At 46.5% G+C, this 20,178-nt stretch overlaps 1 protein-coding gene across 1 annotated transcript in view; it reads left to right on the forward strand.

The window, feature by feature from the left end:
* The window catches only part of PDLIM4 (PDZ and LIM domain 4), a 47,278-nt gene that overhangs the window by 24,013 nt on the left and 3,087 nt on the right, over nucleotides 1-20,178 (forward strand). Inside the window, exons 4-6 of the mRNA XM_048320086.1 lie at nucleotides 12,875-13,053; nucleotides 15,658-15,815; nucleotides 19,535-19,655. Coding sequence (XP_048176043.1) covers nucleotides 12,875-13,053; nucleotides 15,658-15,815; nucleotides 19,535-19,655 — 458 coding nt within the window. The remainder of the gene's footprint in view (nucleotides 1-12,874; nucleotides 13,054-15,657; nucleotides 15,816-19,534; nucleotides 19,656-20,178) is intronic.

Raw genomic sequence — 20,178 nt, forward strand, 5'->3', positions numbered from 1 at the left:
AGCAGAGCTGCTCCAGTACCGGACACCAGCGACATGCGGGACTGTTTGTCTTTCCTGCCCTGACTTACAGCACAGGGTGATGTGTGAGCTTGGGCTTTGCATTCTGGCCATGTTTGCTTCATTTATCAGTTATAGCCATCTTCTCTGACAGATATTTTTTCTTACTAGACTTCAATGTGCCCAAACCCTATGAATAGTATTAAATGAGGAACAAATGTGCAGCAGTTCCACTGCCAGATACAACATTTCTGAGGTTTAATGCAGATTGGATTTGAATCTGACTATTAATATATGTTACATATGGATCTTTTTAAAAATTAGACAGTTTTGTAGAATATAATGAAGGGGATAGGGATGGACTATTCTGTATCTAGATGTACACTGAAAATTTGTAAATCTGGGGAGTAGATGTGTAAAGCAGATGTGTTTGTGGTAGGGCACCGAGAGAGGTGTGTGAACAAGGGTACACAAGTACAGGCAGCAGATCCTTGCTCTTGCTCTTTTTTTTGGTGCCTGTTTCCATATGTTGTCTTCCTTAGTGGCTTTTTGGGTTTCCCAGAGAGGAGGTGAAGGTGGTTCCATGCACACCTCCAGGTTGTGGTGCTTGCACCCAAGATGTGCTGGTTGACTCTTCTCCCCAGATGGCCTGTGCCTCCAGTGTTGTTCATGTTGACAGCCTGGGACACATGCCAACAGCTGTGCTAACCCAAGTGTTATCACTGATGTCCTCTGACCTGTGTGAGGCTGAGGATGACCATCAGCACCCAAGAGAGCCAACCCTTGCTGCAGAGCTCTCAGGCATGGCTGGAGTCCCTGTGGAGCAATGCCAGGTGACCCAGGGCTGTCCTGTGCTGTGTTCATTCAGCCCCTCTAGCAAAGGCACTTACTAGATTGTGCGAAGGAAAAATCTCATTGTAAAGTAATAACTTTGCTCAATATGTGCAACCTTTAGGTGCACTTCCTTGCATCTGGAAAAAAGCAATCTGCTTTGAAACACAGGGAAAAATTTCTGCTGGAATTCTGCCCTCAAATCACAAAAAGAGGTTGGGGGTTGTCCGTGCAAAAGATTTTGAGAGTTTTACCCCAGTGGCCTTTGCAGTAATGTGGAGCACATATCCTTCCTTCCTCCAGGTTTTTACTCTGTATGCTTTTTCATCATCCTGAGCAAAGATCTGTTGAAAATCTTGACTTGTGACTACAGTAACTCTTGCTGGAGGCCCTGAAACGTGAGCTTAAGCAGAATGCCTCAGTCTGAGTGATTTGTTGGAAAATCTGTGTTTCTATTATTACAATTTAGTTTGTTTAGGTATTATCTTTGTCTTGAAGGCAGTGAAATTTGTAGTTATCTTCTGTGCAAGAGAACTTGGAAGGTATGGAGTGGCCAGTGAGTTTTCCTCTCCCCTCTTTCTAAATCTGTTGTGGTTTCTCAGTTGAGCTTTGTGGAAAATCCCTACTCAGAGTCCAAGAATGTAATCAATCCTCCTTATTAAAACTTTGATTAATGCCATGACTGTGGGGAATAGCTGCCCTCAAACTGAAGAAGCTGGAACTGGAGAGCTGCTTTTTCATAATTAGCAGAAATAATACTGAACAGGATGAGTGAGTCACCTTCAGGAATTTTTTTTTTTTACGCAGGCTTTGGTTGTCAGTTGGTTTCACTAGACAAATCTGTCCTTAACAGCAAGGATCTACAGAGGAGGCCACAAATGCAGTGACATTCAGACTTGCATCCTGTCCACTGGACACGGAGATGGGTGGAGGTGGGACCCACAGGCATGCTGAGGGCAGCTCAGAGCTTTCCAGCCAGCAGTCAAGATTTCCATCATGCAGACATGACATCACTGCTGATATGTTAGGATCCCCAGTCTCACTTGGCATGGTGTTTATGTCCTTGTGGGCATGGGCCCCAGCCACTTCTCCCCAGCAGATGGGGAGAGTGGGAGCACCTATCCGTCAGTTTCTGGAGATCCCACTGATTTTGCTTCCTGTAGCATCAACTTGCTAGTCAAAATACCCCTATGCAGTGCTAATAAAAAGAGAACATATTTATTTTCTTGTTCATTCTCAAACTGCCAGAATCAGCAGCTCTCTAGCCCAGGGGAGCTGGAAATGCAGGCTTTGGGCTATGGGGACCCTGTCAGTGCTGATTGACAGTAGATCAAGCGTGTGGGTGGGAGAATAATTGCAGCAGAAATTAAATTGGCAGCGCGTAGCCAGAGCTGGAATAGGATGCGAGTCCTCCCAGATCTGGATGCTTCGCTGAAATAGCTATGTGGGGTGAAAGGCTGGGTTTCCGCTGGCAGTGCAGACAGGGAGAGGCACTTCCCAGAGCAGTCTGTCAGGAACGGCATCCTGGTGCTACTCAGCTGGCAGAGCAGCCCCCATGTCATTCTCAGGGGATGGATGAGGGAGGTAGGTCAGTGCTCTTGGATGTCTCTTGTGCTGCGTCCTGAGCAGTGGCTTTCCCAGCCTGACCACCCGACTAGGGGATGAGCTCTGGGCAGTGGAGAAGAGCTGGTCTCTCCACAGCATCAGGGGAGTTGCACAGGAATGATGAGAAGGCTGTTTCTGCTCATCACTTCCGAATTATTTTTCCTATGTGTTATCTGTTCTTGACACCCAGCTCTCAGTCCACAAAGATTTGTTGTTAGTTTGTCCTGACTAAAATCAGGTGCAAGGCGTGTGGCTTGCCATGTGAAAATGCCAGCCAGAAGGGGGTGAAGAGGAGGAACTGGGGCAAACTTGCATTTAGTGTAGCTGTTTGAGCAGCCTAATCCAGTCAGTGCAGGAAACCCAGTGCTGGGTGTGAGCCAGGCCAGTGGAAATGTGAATACACCTTTGTTTGTTCTTGCCAGAGGGGCTCAGATGTGTGTGGTTGCAGGACTGAGGAGCTGCTACCTTCTGTTGCACGTGGCATCCACGCAGCATGGGCTCTGCAGCATCATTCCTAGGAGTTTTTCATACTTGCCCTGACCTCACAAATAGTATCACTGCTGATCATGCTTGCTCCTAATTACATAAATAAAATTACATGTGGGCTTCAGGGGAGTCTGAGCCTCTGGTGCCCCAGCTCTGGGCACCTAGGGACAGCAGTGGTTGTCCCGCAGTAGAGCAGGGAGGGTACTTTGCTGCTAACATGTCCCTTAGCACTGATTTTAACACCTTTAAAAATGTCTTAAATATGCTCATATTTGCTTTTTGCTAGATCTTTTTTCTTTTTTTACTAAGGGTGAATGTCTCCTCACTTAATTAACTGAGTAATGGATTTAGTTTAATTTAACTTTAATTAAATGGAGTATTTGTTTTAAGTTCTCCGTGGGTTGCTGCCGTGCAGGAAACTTACACATAACTTCTTTTCAAAAGCCTGGCATAGGCCATGCTGAGTTCTGTGAGCTGGGGGTTAAAGCCTCCTTGCTGAAGAGGTGGAATTTCCTTTCTCAAGGCAACTGACCTTCCTTCCTCCCCTGCTCGCAGGGCAGGATGGGCCGTGCCTGCTTCTGGGAAAGTCTTGCTGAGACCTCCTGTCCCAACTGGCTGGGCACGAACCAGCACTCTCCTGACGGAAGGAGGGAAAATGTCTGCCTTGTGCTTTGGGGAAAACAAAGGATGAGCTAATGCCCTGGCACAAATGCGGGTTCCTTTCCATGGGAGCTCTCAACTCGTTTTTGAGGACTGATTTAATAGCAGAAACATGCTGAATCCTGACAGCCATTGTGGGTGCATCAGCTGTGAGCTCCGGGTGCTCAGGCAACATTTCACACCCAGATATTGGGGTTTTACACCACAAAATATCAGTGATCTAATTTACTGGGTGAAGAGGTTACACACTCATAGCTGTGCACTTGTGTTTACTTTTTCCTGTGATACAGTATTGCAGCATTTGAAAGCAGAGGAGTTTTCTGAGTACCACTGTAACATCTTGAAGCTGTAATCTTTTATGTGAAATTCTCTGTGTATGTCTTATATAAATTAGCATTAAGTGAGTTTTGGTAGTCCTGGTATATGAAAGAGGCAAAACCACTATTAGGATAAAGGAGGGAAAAAATGGGACTGGAAACTTTAAAATGGTGTTTTCTTCTGTCTAGGTAACTTGAATAATTTGTTCTCATTGAAGGTACATAGGAATTATACTGAAATGATAACAGTGGGGGTTGGTTTAGGACAAAACAAAATGCTGTTGGATTAAGTGCTAACACAGACATACACTCTGTTATTTTACTTGGTAACACCAGTTTCAGTGATGACTCTGTTAACACAGGTAAGGAAACTGCTGCTTGTGTACTCAGAAGTGCTGAGTGTTTGGAAGCACAGGTGTAGCTCAGTGTTTTCTGTTCTTATCCATCAGGAAAAACAGCTTATCCCCTCTCATTTTTCCTTGTGTCTCACTTAAAAGGAATTAACTGCTCTTGGAGGTCACTTGAGTAACCTGCTGGGACGACAGATGTGGAGAGAGCCATCCCCAGTGGTGCAAGGGGGGGATACTGGATGGTGGAAGGATGCTCACTGTGGTCCTTCGGGATGATCAGGCTGAAGCAGCTGCTCCCATCCTCTAAAGCAGCTTATGCCACAGAGGGCTGGGAAAGGCTGAGACGTGTTTTTGAATCTACCTGAATTTATCTTTTTTTATTAATGAGGAAAAAAAAGGTTGGGGCATTCCAAAATGAAAAAATATGTTAACCTATTGCTTTTGCTGTGTTTTCTGGTGTACCTTACCCTGGTTTTTACAGAAAGAGGTGTTCAGATAAGCCATTCTGGTGAAGTAGGCACCTTTTGGTTTTACACATGTAATGTTTGTGTAGCCTGAAGCTTAGCTTGTTGCCAGTGAAGCTTTTAGTTTCAATTAGCTGCTGATAACGATTATGGAAAGAAAATCAGAAAGTGTGATATGGTAACACCTGAAAATGCAACAATTCCCCAAATGAGGAAGAGGAGAGAGACAGTAAGCTGGAAAGCATGAAATCAGGACATAGCCTGTTAGTGTTAAGCTCACCAACTTTGTCCTATAAGCCAAACACCAGATGGTGAGAAAAGTGATTCAGTGGAAGCATGGACTGAAATGGAAACAGTAGCATCTTCCCTGGGAGAAAGGGGGCAGGCAGGAGGGCAGGTGGACACTTGCTGTGATGGTTTCAGGTATTTTTCCATCTGTAGTGGATATTATTTTCTGTCAGTGGGAAAGTTAATCCAACAGCAGTCTGTGCATGGTGGGGGCATCAGTCCAACACCTGCACTGAGCAATGTCCTCCTGTTCCTGAGCTTGGAAGGTGACCCTGAAGACTGGGAAGTAGAAGGAAAGTCCTCTCTAGGGTTTAGACTGTTGTTGAGCCTAGCTCTAGTGAGGTAGTCACCTGGCAGAAGCTTGCTGCTGCTGCTGGGGAAAGGAGGAAATTTCAAGGCTCTTCTACCAAGACATTCATACAAAGCTCTCCTCTGGCTGCTGGGTAAATACCACTCTCACACTTGATGTTAAAAATGTGCCCTCTGCACTGCTGCAGGCAAGATAAATGCAAACACATTTTAATCTTGACAGGTAACTTTTTTCCATTGCTGTGGATTTTTAAGAGACTGTTGGGGAGCAAGGTAGCTTATGGGGTAAAATCCTGGCATTGCAGCTGGAGTCTCTCCTGAGCTCTTTAATTTGCATGGGGGTGGAGCTTTTCCCTGGAGCTGTGGGAGAAAACATCCATCAGAGCCTTGCTGGTGGCCATCCACATGGCCGCTCCAAGGTGGAGAAATGTTACTGCTCTTTGACTGTGAGAGATTTGTTCCTGGGTTAAATGTGTGCTGGCCTTGTGCTGTACCTTGTGCTATACAGAATCACAGAACGGTTTGGGTTGAAAAGGACCTTAAAGCTAATCTAGTTCCATCCCCCTGCCATGGGCAGGGACACCTTCCACTAGACCAGGTTGCTCCAAGCCCCATCCAGCCTGGCCTTGAACACTTCCAGGGATGGGGCAGCCACAGTTTCTCTGGGCGACCTGTGCCAGGGCCTCACCACCTTCACAGGAAAGAATTTCTTCCTAATATCCCATCTAAACCTGTCCTCTGTCAGTGTGAAGGTGTTCCCCCTTGTCCTGTCACTACATGCCTTTGTGCAGTACTGCCTGGGGATATGGGTGGGCTGGGGCTCCACCAGGCTCCAGCTTGAGTCATGTTCACATGAACATTGTCTTCAGCCTTTGTACGAAAAGACCATCTGATTTTAAGAGTTTGATCTCTTACTTTAAAAGATCTGAAAAACTAATTTGGTATTATGTGACAACTGTGAAAGGAGTGTAGTGAGAAGGATGTGATGGATAAGGTTTTCCTTCAGACTGTGGTATACACTGAAAGGGGAGCTTGGCAGAATATTTGAAATTTGTCTTGTAAAATAACCCACACACTCAGTTTATCCAGCCTCAGTAAATGAGACTCAACCTTTTTTCCTTCTCTCTTAATCTTCTGACCTGAGCGAAGTAATGGGATCATACTTACTGGAGCTTTTGAAAGTTAGATTGAAGGCTCCTTAGTCTGTAAAAGCAGCATATACACAGAACATCTGAACTGTGCTTATAGGGAAATACGTGTTAAAATGAGTGTAGCTTTTAAAATTTATCCTTTTCTCCAAGCTTTGGGAGCAGCCTTTGTTATAAGAGTTCCCCGTGGGACTTCTCCTGAGGCTTTTGTTGGAGAATCAGTCCTGTTCCTGTGGCCATTGGCCACAGTGTAAATCACTTACTTGCATTGAAATTAAATCCATGCTGTCTGTCCCATGCGCCCCTTCTGTGGGGTAATAATAAGATTTCCATTTCTGGGACTTTTGAACTGGTTTATCAGAGATGAAACAGTATCTTTACTGTTGAAAACCTGGGGGAAGGAGAGGAGGGACTGCAGCATTGCAGTTGTCTTCTGTGCAGAGGCCGAATCTTGGCTTGAGGGTGTCAGGATGTACTGGGATATGTCTTCAGGCTTAATTGCTTGGCACATTTGCATGACAGAGGACTTGAAATAATGAAGGCAGTAAAACTTCATCCTCAGAAAGCCCTCTGCCAGGAGAGGCCAGAATCAATTGGGACTCAATTACCTAAGCTTGGAGCAAGGGAGAAAGAAGCCAAAGGAGGAGCTGGAGCAGACAGGCTTGTCCTGCTGTTGCTGGATGATGGACACAGGTCACAAGAGGCACCTCTTCTGGGTGACTCTATGGCTGAAGGGTGCTTTATCTCCTGGTGCATAAATAGCATTGCTTGTGTCTGTAATTCAGCATTTTGGCAGCAGATATTCAGGTGACACTGGCCCATTGTGCTCTGTTTTTGAGAAGAGATCTGAAGACAATCAAACAGAAAACTGCTTTGGGCTGAGCCAAGCGTTAATGTCCTTCAGCTCTGTTTGAGTCTTATGTGTTGTGTGAGAACAGGACCAGCACGCCCAGGATTAGGAAAATAAACAAGGTTCAGGCAATTCCTGTGGGGATGAGCTCCCACATCACAGGGACAGAGCTGCTGCTGGTCCTGTCTGGGCAAATCTCCCACCACCGTTGCACAAATGGGCAGATGGAGGGTAGATTTGGGGCTTGGAGGTGTAATCTAGGAGATGTTTCCAGCTCTGCAGCTGGTGAGTTTGCTCCCAAGGAAGGTTTCTTAGATGCACTGAAACCATCATTGCTCAAAGCTCTTCCAAATCATGCTGTGGGTGGAGGGGCTTGCTTGGAGGTTCTAGGAGCCAATGTTGACCTCTCAAATTAGCAATCTTCAGTTTTAATCTCTGTCTGGTAGTCTGGAAAAAGGAGATTAATTATTTTGTTTGTACTTCTGGTCTTTTAAAAGTCTAATTTATAACACACTGAAGTGAATGAACTTTAAATGCTTTGGATCGGAATATGAAGTCTGATGTTCTCTAAATCTCTGTGGTCTCTACAGCTAAGGACTTGCAGTTGAAAAAAGGTGGAAGGACAAATAGGATATTTTGCAAAATGCATTTAAAAAAACCACCAAGCATGAGAAAACAAATTGGGAGTTTCTGGTTTGTAGGCTAAAAGAGTTGTCCTTGGTGAAAGTCCACAGGCCACCCTTAAGAAGGGTTTGTGAACTCAGTTTTAAAAAGGCCATAAAAAGCAGGAAGAAAATTCAGCAAAGAAAAGCAAATTAGGTCCCAAAGGGGGGAAATTTGAACTGATCTTGAATTTGACAACTGAAAAGAAATCCATCTGGTTCTGGGATTTTGAGGGTGAATGTGTGAGTGTTTTGCACAAAGCAATGTCTTGCAGAGGTCTCACAGCCTTTGAGGAAGAGGAGACTGAGCTCTGATCTGGGAACAGCTTTTTGTGCTACCGGAGAAGCCTCTTGATCCCTATGGATGCTGGTGGGTCACCTGTGGCTTTATAACATGACTGAGCAGAGGAAAGGTGAGCTACCACCACCATGAACATCCTCCTCTCACAGGGACGGAGAGCTAGTGGCAATTGGGGATGCCAAGCAGTGCAGGAAGGACTCTGTTTTTCTGTTACATCACTGGCCTTCCATGCCTTTTGGAGAGTGCCCAAGCAATAAGTTTTAGCTTTACAGCAACATTTGGTCTTGATGTACAAATTGCTGAGCTTAACAGGGACAAAGGGGCAACACTTTACAAACTGCCTTGGATCTAAGCAAGTCCATGGAGATGATGGTCTGGAGGTCCTTTGCTGGAAACAGCTGCCAGTCCCATGCTCCCCAGCAAATGTCTGGATGGCAACCAGTGTGCAGGAGCACATGAGGTCAGAGGAGAGGACCCTCTCCTTCAGCCACCCTGGACGGAGTGTGAATCTGAGCCATGTGGCACAGATAATTAAAGGTAATGGCTTTCATAGCTCTCAGTGCTGCCACCCATATGGGCTATTGCTTTTTTCCCAAAAAATCTGTATGATCCTTCTTTTCCTGTCTGCGTCATGGTTGAGTCTTTTCTTTATTGCCCTTGAAATGATAATGTAAATCTGGGAATTAGAAACCCATAGCCTGCTTGTATATATATTTGTTTTAAGCATATAAATTGGGGAACAGTTAAAATTATATTATTCCTGGCAGCAAAATTTCTTTTTTAATAGACAATTTGAAGTTATTATATTGGAAGCAGTTTTCCCCACGTGTGTGTGCATGCATGGTGTGGAGGGAACTGTGCCAAGAGGGCTCCAGGCAGTTTCTGAGCTGGGGAAGTTGCTGGGAGCTTGCTGGATTTCAGCTGATGGTAGGGAAAAAACCTCAAAGGCACCATCTTGCAGTTCTTAACTAAGCTTGGTTTTATCAATGGGTGTTTTGCCTTAGGAAGAACTGAAGGATTGGACTTCCAAGACCGTTTTCTGGCAGGATCTGTTTTTTACTTCTCTTAGCTGTTCGTTTTTACAAGGTTTGGGAGTGCCAGTGTGTTGTCCTGTGCACCAGTGATAGACGTTTGTTTCCAATTAGTATTTATGGGATTATTTTAGTCAAAAGTAAGCTTTGTATCAGAGCCCCACAATATGCACTTTGTTGTTTGTTCACAGGATGGTGTTTTATTTCCCTGCTTGGTTTTTCATCAGCTTCAATCTACTGAGAAGATGATGGAAGGCAGCTCTGTTGGGGAGCTGCCCTAGAACAAATTAAACCAGATTAAACAGATTCCAGCTTTTTACACAGCATCTATGTCTTTCATCAGTCCAGGCATGTTTGTGACTCACATGGCTGGAAATAGCAACCAGCGTGTGTCCATGGGCTGTGTCCAGCTTCCTGCTGCTTTTCCCAATTGCTGGAATTAGCTCCTCTCCCCATAGTGAGTTTTTGCAGGTAAAGCCTGGCTCAGTTGACATTAGCAGTAGGTACTGCTTGGTTTATGGGTGTGGATGGGACTGACTAATAGCACACCCATTGTTGGGGTCCCTCCCCTGCCATGGAGCCCTGGGAGAGGGGCCCTGAGGGCACAGGCACGGGGTTTCCCTGCCCCTGCTCAGCCTCGTTCCCATTGGTTGGTTTGTGTTCCCTGCGCGGGCAGAAGGACCCTTGGTCCCGTGACTGGAACAGTTCCTCAGCAGAGCTCCGGCCATGCGGCTGGAGAAATAAACATCTCTGAAACAGCTAGCAAGAATCTGTCTGTCCATATATATTTCCTTTCCACGGGACGCCTGGTTTGGTATATGCATGTTGCAGGATCCCCACTGCAACATAATGGTGGAGAATGCGGGCAGAACGATCCCCGATCCCTAAGCGACTGATTTGTGTGAGTAAACCCTGGAAACTTTGGATTCCTCTTCTTGGTTTTGCTTTGCTATTCCATATCTAAACTATGGAGGAACCGTGGGAAGACTCTTGGCTCTCAGAGCCGCATATGGACATTTATCTTAAACTTAAAATGATTCTTGAACAACAATTTGTAAATTTTAGCTTGATTCAAGCTCAAAAAGAACTGAAACACTTCCTGGCATGGTTGTTTAAGAACTTTTTCTATGTTTCTTGGGATTTAATTATTACCAAGGGCTTTTGGAAAACCGTTTGGACACAGTTAATACTGGAGTCAAAATATATGCCGATGGAAGAATATTTTCGTGAATATTATTTAGTTACTGAGACTGTTGAGCAATGTCAGCTGTGTCCTGGCGAAGGGAAGCCTGGCGCAGGGACCGTGCGGCCCAGGCCACGTGCACCGAGCGCTCTGCGAGCAGCAGCGAGGCAGTTCCCGCGCGCGGGCGGAGCCACGCGAGCCGCGGTGGCGGAGCGAGGCGCGGCGGGAGCGGCGGGACCCGGCAGTGCCCGCACGGCCGCGCGCAGCGCGTGGTGGAGCGAGCCCCGTGAATGCCTGACCGAGAGAGGCGGCACGCGGGCGGTGGCTGGCGGCGGTGGCGGTGGAGCGGAGCCGCGCCCAGCCAAAACGCGCGCTGGAGCAGGGCGCGGGGGGGTCATCGCTCGGGGGCCCGGCCGAGACGTGGGTACAGCGCCCGGCATCGGCAGCGAAGCTGCGACCAGAGGAGGCGACGCACGGAGAACTGAGCGGCGCGGCCCGGCCCGGCCCGCGCGGCCCCGAACGCGACCCCGGGAAGAGCGCGCAGGCACCAGCAGCTCCGACAATTCCAACACGGGAGCGACCGAAAGAGAGAGCAAAGACGCAGTGAGACAGAAAACAGCAGCCACTCAGAAAAAGGAAAAGATCGTAGTAACTAAGATCTTAGGGATAGTAAAATGGTATAATGTTAAGCAAAATTATGGTTTTATAACAAGGTGTGACAACCAGCAAGACATATTCGTGCATAGAACTGCTATTAAAAAGAATAACCCTGAAAAATGCATCCCAAGCTTGGGAAATGGAGAGGTAGTGGAATTCAAAATTATACGAGGTAGAAAAGGGTTACAAGCATCGCAGGTCACTGGGCCTGATGGTGTTTCTGTGAAAGGCAGTATATATGCTAAAAATCGTAGTCATGTTAGACAATATCTCCCTTGTAAACCCCCCCTACAGTCTCCCTTTCCTAATCCCACCTTTCCCTTTTACCCTATGTCCTATTACCCCCAGTGTATTCCCAATCCGTTTTTTCACCCATGGTTTCCCTCACAAAACCATGCTTTTGCCAATTGTTTCCCCAAAAATCCCTTTCCAATGCCGAGTGGGGGATGAAAAGGGGGAGGGAAGAAGTTAAACCCTCTCCTGCCTCAGTTTCCCCACAAAGCATGCTCAGAGTTCTGTCTCCCTTCTGTCAACCCTAAGATGTTCCACAGAATCTGATTGGACATTTAAAGACTCAGGAGGGTGGCTTGTTTTGTCTTGAAACTGTTCTTGTTATGTTTATCCAGTTGTTTTCATTCTCCTTTTATTAAAATAAAACGGGTGAGGTGTTGGGGTCCCTCCCCTGCCGTGTAGCCCTGGGAGAGGGGCCCTGAGGGCACAGACACGGGGCTTCCCTGTCCCTGCTCAGCCTCGTTCCCATTGGTTGGTTTGTGTTCCCTGCGCGGGCAGAAGGACCCTTGGTCCCGTGACTGGAACAGTTCCTCAGCAGAGCTCCGGCCATGCGGCTGGAGAAATAAACATCTCTGAAACAGCTAGCAAGAATCTGTCTGTCCATATATATTTCCTTTCCACGGGACGCCTGGTTTGGTATATGCATGTTGCAGGATCCCCACTGCAACAACCCATATACATAGAATTCCATGTGTGTGGAATAACACATAGGTAATGTTTGACATTGGTAAAATGGTAAAGTAATGGGGAAAATTTGTGGTTTAATGGCATCTGAGTTCCTGACTTGAGGTTATATGACAAAAAGATTTCTACAGTTTACCTTGGGGACTTAAAAAGCAAATGGAAATATGAATACAAAGCTAAACCCTTGACTGATGTGTTGCTCATACTGTAAAAGGCTGATCTTATCTGGGGAGAAAACCTCCCTAAACGAACATGGATCTGTGTGGACATGGATAGCTGCAAGTGAAAATCCCAGGACTGGTCCCTTGGCCTCAGGTGTTGCCCAGCTTACAAGTGGAGCTGCCTAGCGTGGATTTATCCTGTTTTGCTGATGGAAATGGAAGTGATGGCCCTGAAGGCAGGAGCACAACAAGTGCCCTCAGAGTGATGGAATGTGGAATAAGAAGTAGACTCACTTAAAGAGCCTTTCTTTTAAAGAAATAGCAAATACACTTTTACAGGAGAGTAAATGCAGAATATTTGGCAGTGGCTCACCATGGAGAAACAGCAAGTTCATTTGTTTGGGGACCAAGGGGAGCTGTGTAGATTCAGCACAATTTAACTGCAGGTCAAGCCTGAATTTTCCTTTTCCTGCTGCACATGCCTGTTTTCCACAACACACATAAAATGTTATTACTGCAAACTGCATGTCCCAACACAGCCCCTCCATGTACATCACACATTATAAATTTTAGGTTTTTCTGCTTTCTTTCTCTTCCAGGACAGTGGCCCTGCCCAGAGCAGGAGGTCAATTCCCCATGGATCTGAGGGCAGCCCCATGGACAACAAGCAGATGCTGAATGTGCAGCATCACCAACCAACCCGGCTCCATGTGAACAACAGCTCTGAGTCAGCGCTTCCAGGCCAGCTGAGTGGACTCCACATCACTCCTGCCCACAGGTAGGACCAGGGCAGGGCTTGCGTTCTGTGTCTGCTGCTGTTCCTGCAAACTCCAGTTCAGGGAGTGCACAGAAGCTGTGGTGCTCCTGAAGCTCCAGATATCATGGAATCTTAGACTCATTTCAGTTAGAAAGACCTTCAAGATCATCCTCGCTAACCATTGACCTAACTCTGCCAAGTCCATCAAGATGCTGGGCTGGACCCCTGCTTCACTGGTCAAGTGTAGGTGGGAGGAAAAAAAAAGAAACTAGCCAAATAAACAAAACAAAGGAAAAAAAAAAGGTTTGGAAACACCAATTTCTGAACAAAACAGCCACATCTACCTAGGTAGCAACTGCAACATTGAATTGAGGCTTGTGATGCTGATGCAATGCTCAGGTATGCATCTTGGTGAAGGTGCTCATTCTCCAGATCTCTGTTAAGACCCTTCTATTGCTGATGTGAGTAGGTAGATTAGTGGCCCCTGGGTACTGGGATTAATGCTAGGGAAGACAAGAGGAGGAGAGGTTTAAATTGCATATTAGCAAAAATGTCACCAAAAAGGTTGTCAAACCCTGGCGCAGGCTGCCTGGAGCGATGGTGGAGTCGCCATACTTGGAGGGACTTAACAGACATGTGGATGTTTCTCTTGGGGACATGGTTTAGTGGTGGCCTTGGCAGTGCTGGGGGAATGATGTGGCTTGATGATCTTAGAGGGCTTTTCTAACCTAAACAATTCCATGGCTGTGAGTGTCACAGACAATAATGCACTGTTTATTAAAAGTGTATATCCAAGGCAGGATGGAAGGTGCTGCCCTCCTAGGAGTGGGGATCACCTTGCCACAGACCCAGGAGCCAACACTTGCCCTGGAAACTGGAGATACCGGCTGAAAAGATGAACTCCAGTAACTGGGATGTTTATATCTGTTCAGTACAGCTATCCGGGAGGCTGAGGAATAAATAATACTCCTAGGAAAGAAAAGGCTTTTGTGTAGCCAAGAATGGTTTGGGTGGATAACTCAGACTTTGAGACAAGCCAGGTTGTGAGCTGGGATGCTTTCACATGGCTTATGAGGATCTTGATTTATGTTCCTCCAAACTGGCAAAATATCCTGCAAGAAAGTAATGTCTGTATCACATGCAAAGAGAGTTTCTTTTCAGCTTGGGAACTCTGTGTCTGCATGAATCTGTATTTCAGCACAGCTTATTCCCTGTGCTGCTCCAGGAAAGTTAATGAAGTTGGAAAGAGGAGAACTGCACAAAAAATATAGAGAACAAAATCTGGCGTTATCTGCAAGTGAGCCGAAAGCCAGGACATTCACTTGGGTCTTTGAGTAGAATTGGGGCAGGAGTGCGTTTTCTTTGAATTGGTGTTTGATGAGGCTGGGCTGGCCAAAACCTGCCTTTTCCCATTGAAAATGTGTGAACTGATGTAGGAGTGAGGTGTAGCAGGGTAGACAAGCACTTGGAGCGCACATGCAGGGTTTAGACTGGCTGGGAGTCATGGGGATAAGTCCATGGCTTTGCCCCAGCGTGGCTCAGCCCCACCACCCAGGCTGGCCCTTACTTCCCACAGGGACCAGAGCTGCTGGGGAGTCACTCCCAGAATGTGGAGCTCTGGCCATTCTTTGAAAGTGACCTTTGTCTGGAGGTTTTTTTTCTCTTTCTTTCTTTAAAAGTGAATGTTATTTCTTTTGTTTATTTATTTAAGCAGATGTGAATATAATACTGGTGGAGAAAATTATCCAGATGATGGCTAAAGTATGTGAAGCTGATGGATTTCAGGGCTCTTGCTATTTTTATTGGTTTTATAATGATCTTGATGACCTCTATAAAAAGGAGGAGGAGCCCCTTGCCCAGAGCTGTGCTGTGTGTTGGGGCCTCTGGAGCACAACAGCACTTGGATTCAGCTCTTCTCAGCAGGACATTTAAACATGTACCTGAAATATTTTTGATTCCAGACCATGCTTTTCCTGTTTTGATGTATTGGACTGGAATAGTGGTTTAAATTGTTATTTGTTGTCTGTGCATCCCAAATGCTTCACATACAGACCAGGAGCAGCTCCAGTCTGAAGGCTGGAGGTGGGGGTTACAGGGCAGCCCCAGTGTCCCCCTCTCTGGTGGCATGGTTTTCTCAGTTAAGCTGTGGGCTGTGCTTGTGATGTACCTATGGTAACACCAGCTTCACAAGAGGCACTTGTGGGTGGTGAGAGGGTTTGCTGTCCTGCCTGGCACATGCTCTCCAGATGCCCTTACAAGGGGTGAGTGCATGCCCTGGCCCTGCATAGCTAATGAAATGCATATTTTTCCCATTTTTTCAGTAAATTCCATGGGTGGCAAAGCAATTTACAGCATTTACAAGCAGCTGCCCTCTTTCCTGAAGGCATTTGGTAACTGGGCTAGCCCTTGCTGTGTTGCTCAATTGGAGCCCAACAAGGGAACAAGTTTAACCTCCTTGATTCAGCAGCTGTTCCTGGGCCAGACATACGTCCAGGCAGGGAAACACATGGGAACAGAGGTGCTTAATTAAATCTGTGGGAATGTAGAGATTTCAGTACCTGCCTGATGAGCTTACAGTAGCTGTTTCTGTTTGACTTGAGCCTTTCTTTCTTTGCTTTAAACCAGCATTGACCCCGTGAAGTCTCTCCCACGGAACAGAAATGGGATTGATGTGGAGTCAGATGTCTACAAAATGCTTCAGGATTATGAAAAGCCCATTTCAGAGCCAAAGCAGTCGGGATCCTTCCGATACTTACAGGGAATGTTGGAGGCCGGTGAGAATGGTAAGGAGGTTGGCACCCAAGCACCCTCCTGTGAGGAAACCACTGGGATGGCAGGTTTCAAATCAGGGTTTTGTGTACTCTGGCTTGCCAAATTTTGTGGCTGACTTGAGCACCGTGTGAAAGCTGGATTTGCAACCAGTGTGGCAGCTGTTTTTCCGAGACGGTTTATGAAATGTGATGGCCTTAAGCAGTTGTTTAAGATCACTGTTGAAGAACCTGGTCTGGTTAAGTAAATGGCATTTGCATAAGGATGTGGGATGGTCCTCAGAAATGCAGGGATAGAGATCAGGAGTTCTTGGCTCACTTCTCAGGTCTGTCACAGCTTCCTGCCCGTGTCATTAACACATTAAATAATAAGCTTCCCAATCTATACATTTCACCTTTTCTTTTTGCCTTTCAACCTTAAGTCCATTGGGATTTTTATATTCAAACTTTTAGCCTTTGCTTTACAGTAATTAGGGCAAGACTTCTCTTTCTGCTTGCTTCCAAGGGCCCCATACTCCAATCATGGGAATCCAGGAACGTATATTTTATGGGAAAATACCAACTACTGTAAATCTCATTATGAAGCTGTGAGAGGTAGGGAGCTGGGCTGCTGCACTTCAGTTTCTGTGTATCTAAAGTGCTGGAGAAGTCCGTTCTTTGACGAGAAGGATGTTGGTTCTTGCTTCACAAGAAGCACAATTGCAGGTAACTTCTGATCATCATGGAATTCTACCAGCATTGGTTTTCTCAGTGGAACTGAGCCATAGTTGCAAAGCATGAGACAGGACCAACCTCAGAAGCACTGGGTTTATTATTATATTTAGTATTAGTATTACAGCCCCTGGATTGGCAGAAAAACTGATGTTAAATACAGGCCCCAGTTGGACCTTCAAGTCCTTTACCAAGAGCAAGGACAAACCTGCTGCTCCCCCAGTCTCCTCATTAGGAAGAAGCAAATGGGAAGTGACTGTTAATCCCAATTAGTAACGCTGCTGACTGCCTCCCTTCTCTGTGCCAGGGAAAGGGAACAAAATTCAAGCTTTGCTCCTGCTTCTCCCTGCATCCCGCAGCCCTGGGCTGGCAGCAACCCACTGCTAGGAGGAAGGGAGAAAGAAAAGACTGTGGACTGGAGGAATGGGGAACAAAGAGGTGTCAGGACAAGTCCCCACATCCTGGGACTGTCCAGCCAGTCCTGGATGTGTGCTCGTTAGCATTCTCTTGGCACTAGCCCATCACCAGTGCAACACCACCTGTTCGACTGGAGCCTGAGAGGCTGCTGTCGGGTACCAGCCAGCATGAGACAGGCTGGAGCAGTCATTGTCACCTCCTGGGCTCTACCATCCTCCCTCTCCCCCTCATTGGTGTGGAAGGAATGTGTGACTGCCTGCAGGCACAGCCCCACTCATGCCTTGGTCATTCATTTATTTCACAAGGGATGAAAAATTAAGTGAAAAGCATCTCTGCTTGGCATGAAGCTCTGTGATGTTCCAGCATGTTTTCAATCCCAAGTGTTCCTGCTGGGTTTGTTTTACAGCTGCCACCACTGCTTTTTCCTTAAGCCTAAAATTACACATTTTGACTTAAGCCTGCTCTGCATCGTCCTTTTAAAGTCAAGCTCTCCTCTCCTGAAGAGCTGCGTGTCTTGGACAACAATCTGTTTTATATGGAATGTGTTTCTACTGAAAGCATTTTAGCCCTATCCCACACCCTTAGGGAGCAGTGCTTTGTGCTGAGGTGGAGGCTGGAGGGATGGCAGTGCCCACCTTCATAGGCACCCATGACCCAGGAACGACACCCTCCAGCCATAACGGGGATGGCATGGTTGAGGTTGTGGAGTTAAAGCATTTTCCTGCCCTGCTGAAGACTGTGAATCACCGTTAGACTGAGCTGGTAAATAGAAGAAAATGATCCACAGTTCAGGAAGATGGGAAGCAGCCTTCTCTGCAGGGTTCATTTTGCTGTAAAATCCCTTTTTTTTCCCCTTCCTTCCTTTTTTAAGCAGCTTATCAAGCACTCTGCATGAGAGGCAGCGACAGCTTAACTGTTAAATGTTGGCAAAGGAGCATGTCTAGTCCAAGCATGCTGTGTCTCATGCTGGGGGAAGCCAACAGCTTGAGCAGTTGCTTCATTTTATTCCCAGCAAGGCAGCAGAAGGATTCAGCAAGGGGCTTGGCTGGAGCCAGCTGAGCACTGGGGGAAACTCCTGGGGTGGAGTAGCCCTGCTCTGCTCTTGGGCAGGCACTCTTGCACGTATCAAAGCTCTTGGCATTGCTAAACACTCTATTGTGTTTTGGGGAAGTGGGGTCTGGTGGGAAGTTGGTCCTTTAGGTTTTACCCACTTCGCTGGAACTGCTGGAAGCATTGGTCTCTTTGTCAGAGCCATGGCTGGAGAGGGGGGCTGTGGTGTGAAGGTGCCTGTGCACCCCAGGGGATGAGTCAGGTGTGCACCCTCCTTCCTGTCTGGGCCCAGGACAATAAGCACTCCTGAGACACACTGGATGGAGGAGCAGGGGTCTCTCCATGGAACAAAGCTTTTCTGAGCAATGCCCTTCAAACTGTATCTATTGTGTGACCCTGCCTGGGGTCAGTGAACAACCAGCAGTGACAATGCATTGGCTCCAGATATTAAAAGTTCCCTTCAGGAAAGGCAGAGATGTTCCTGGAGCCACGGAAGGCACTTGCACTGGATTTTGCTCTGGAGTTGCCAAAACTGGCACAGAGTATGTGCAGATAGCTCAGTCAGAAAGTGCTTGTGCCCTACTGAGACCTTCTGGGAGTCAGGGCTTGAAGCATGTGTTTACAATGGACCCTGGACTGAAACATCTTGGAAGCTCAGGGAGTGTGGCAAATTAGAACTCTGGAGAATGACTTGTTCATCCAAGAGCTCCTCTGCTGCTTTTCCAAACTGTGAGCCAAATGGTCCTTCTTCATGAGCTTTTCCTTTCTATGAACTTAGGCCATCACAGAGGAACCATAGATCGATATATGCCAAACAGACCAGTCAGTTGTCAGCCGTGGAAAACCGTGCAGTCACTACTGGAAGCTTTTAAGTATCCCAGGGGTTGGTAACAAGCATGTTGGTGTTGTCCAGAATTGGAGGGCAGATGGTAGATCGTCTGTAGGGAGTGCAGTGCAGGCAGCAACACTGAAAACGCTGCTATGATACTGTTCACATGCACAAAATCTTCATTGCTTCCTTTCCCATTGTTGGATGTTTATGAAAGGAGGCCTGGTGCCTCAGAAGACCTTATCTTCTATCACAATATTTTGGTTTAGATTATTTGAGCTTAAATGCGTGCTCTAGGAAGAAAAGTGCATGTGATTCTATTATTGTTTGGTTCAGTTTGCCTCATTCTCTGAAAGGCTTTCATCTCCATCTCCTTGAGAGATGGTGGATCTACCAAGTGTGCCTGAAATGTTGGTGTGATGGAACCTTTTTTTTTTTTTTTGAGCTTCTCTGAGCTCTTCACTATTTATTATTCTTAACTTAGTAAGTAGTGTTACAGCCAAATTAACCTCACATCTCTAGATCACAGCTGCTTTGTATTTTGACAAGGTCCATGTCTATTGAGCTAGTGCTATCCTGGAACTTCCAAGGAAGTTGCAGATCCTGTTATGACACACAGAGACTCATTGGACTCCTTAAGGGAAAAGAAAAAGAAAAGGAAGAAAAAGAGAAAAAAACAGCCCTGAGAGGCAGAGTTTTCAATCTGTGTCTTTATAATTCTTGGCAGGTGAAAAACTCGACAAACTGAGCAACCCCCGAAACATCAAGCCCCCGGTGCCAAAGCTTGGTGGTCCCATGTCCGGGCTGCAGATGCTTCCCGAGTGCACCCGCTGTGGGAATGGGATTGTGTAAGTGTCTTGCCTCACCAAAGCCTCCTGTGCAGTGGGGATGGTGACACTGGAACACAGCTGGGTTGGGTCCTGCCAGGCACATGGGTTATAATTTATAGGAGAATACCTTGAATCCCTTTCTGGTTTTTTCTAACCATATCTAAACCTGAGCAATACAGTTTGGATTGCCCCTTTTAAGGGAGTCTCCCAAGGGATAGTTTATGGGATGGTTTGTGCCCTGCTTATCACAGTAGCTGCCCAGGGACTATGAATAGCACCACAGCACTGGCCCTCCTTCACTGCCTTACAAGGGCTGGGGGGAGAAACACCATGAGTGTTGAGAAGAAGAGAGCCGTGAGTTGGTTTTTTTGTTTGTTGAAGAGTTACTGTCTGACAGATGGATGTTTATTTCAGAAAGTATAGGTGTTTTTCTGTTTGGTTCTGTTGTAATTTATGACCTATTGTAACTTAGGTTTTGCTGTAATTTACATCCTGCTCAAGCCAGGTATGCTGGCTGAGTGTGAGCTGTGCAAATGACTGT

Source organism: Corvus hawaiiensis, chromosome 15 (assembly GCF_020740725.1).
Source record: "Corvus hawaiiensis isolate bCorHaw1 chromosome 15, bCorHaw1.pri.cur, whole genome shotgun sequence".
NCBI classification, from domain to species: domain Eukaryota; kingdom Metazoa; phylum Chordata; class Aves; order Passeriformes; family Corvidae; genus Corvus; species Corvus hawaiiensis.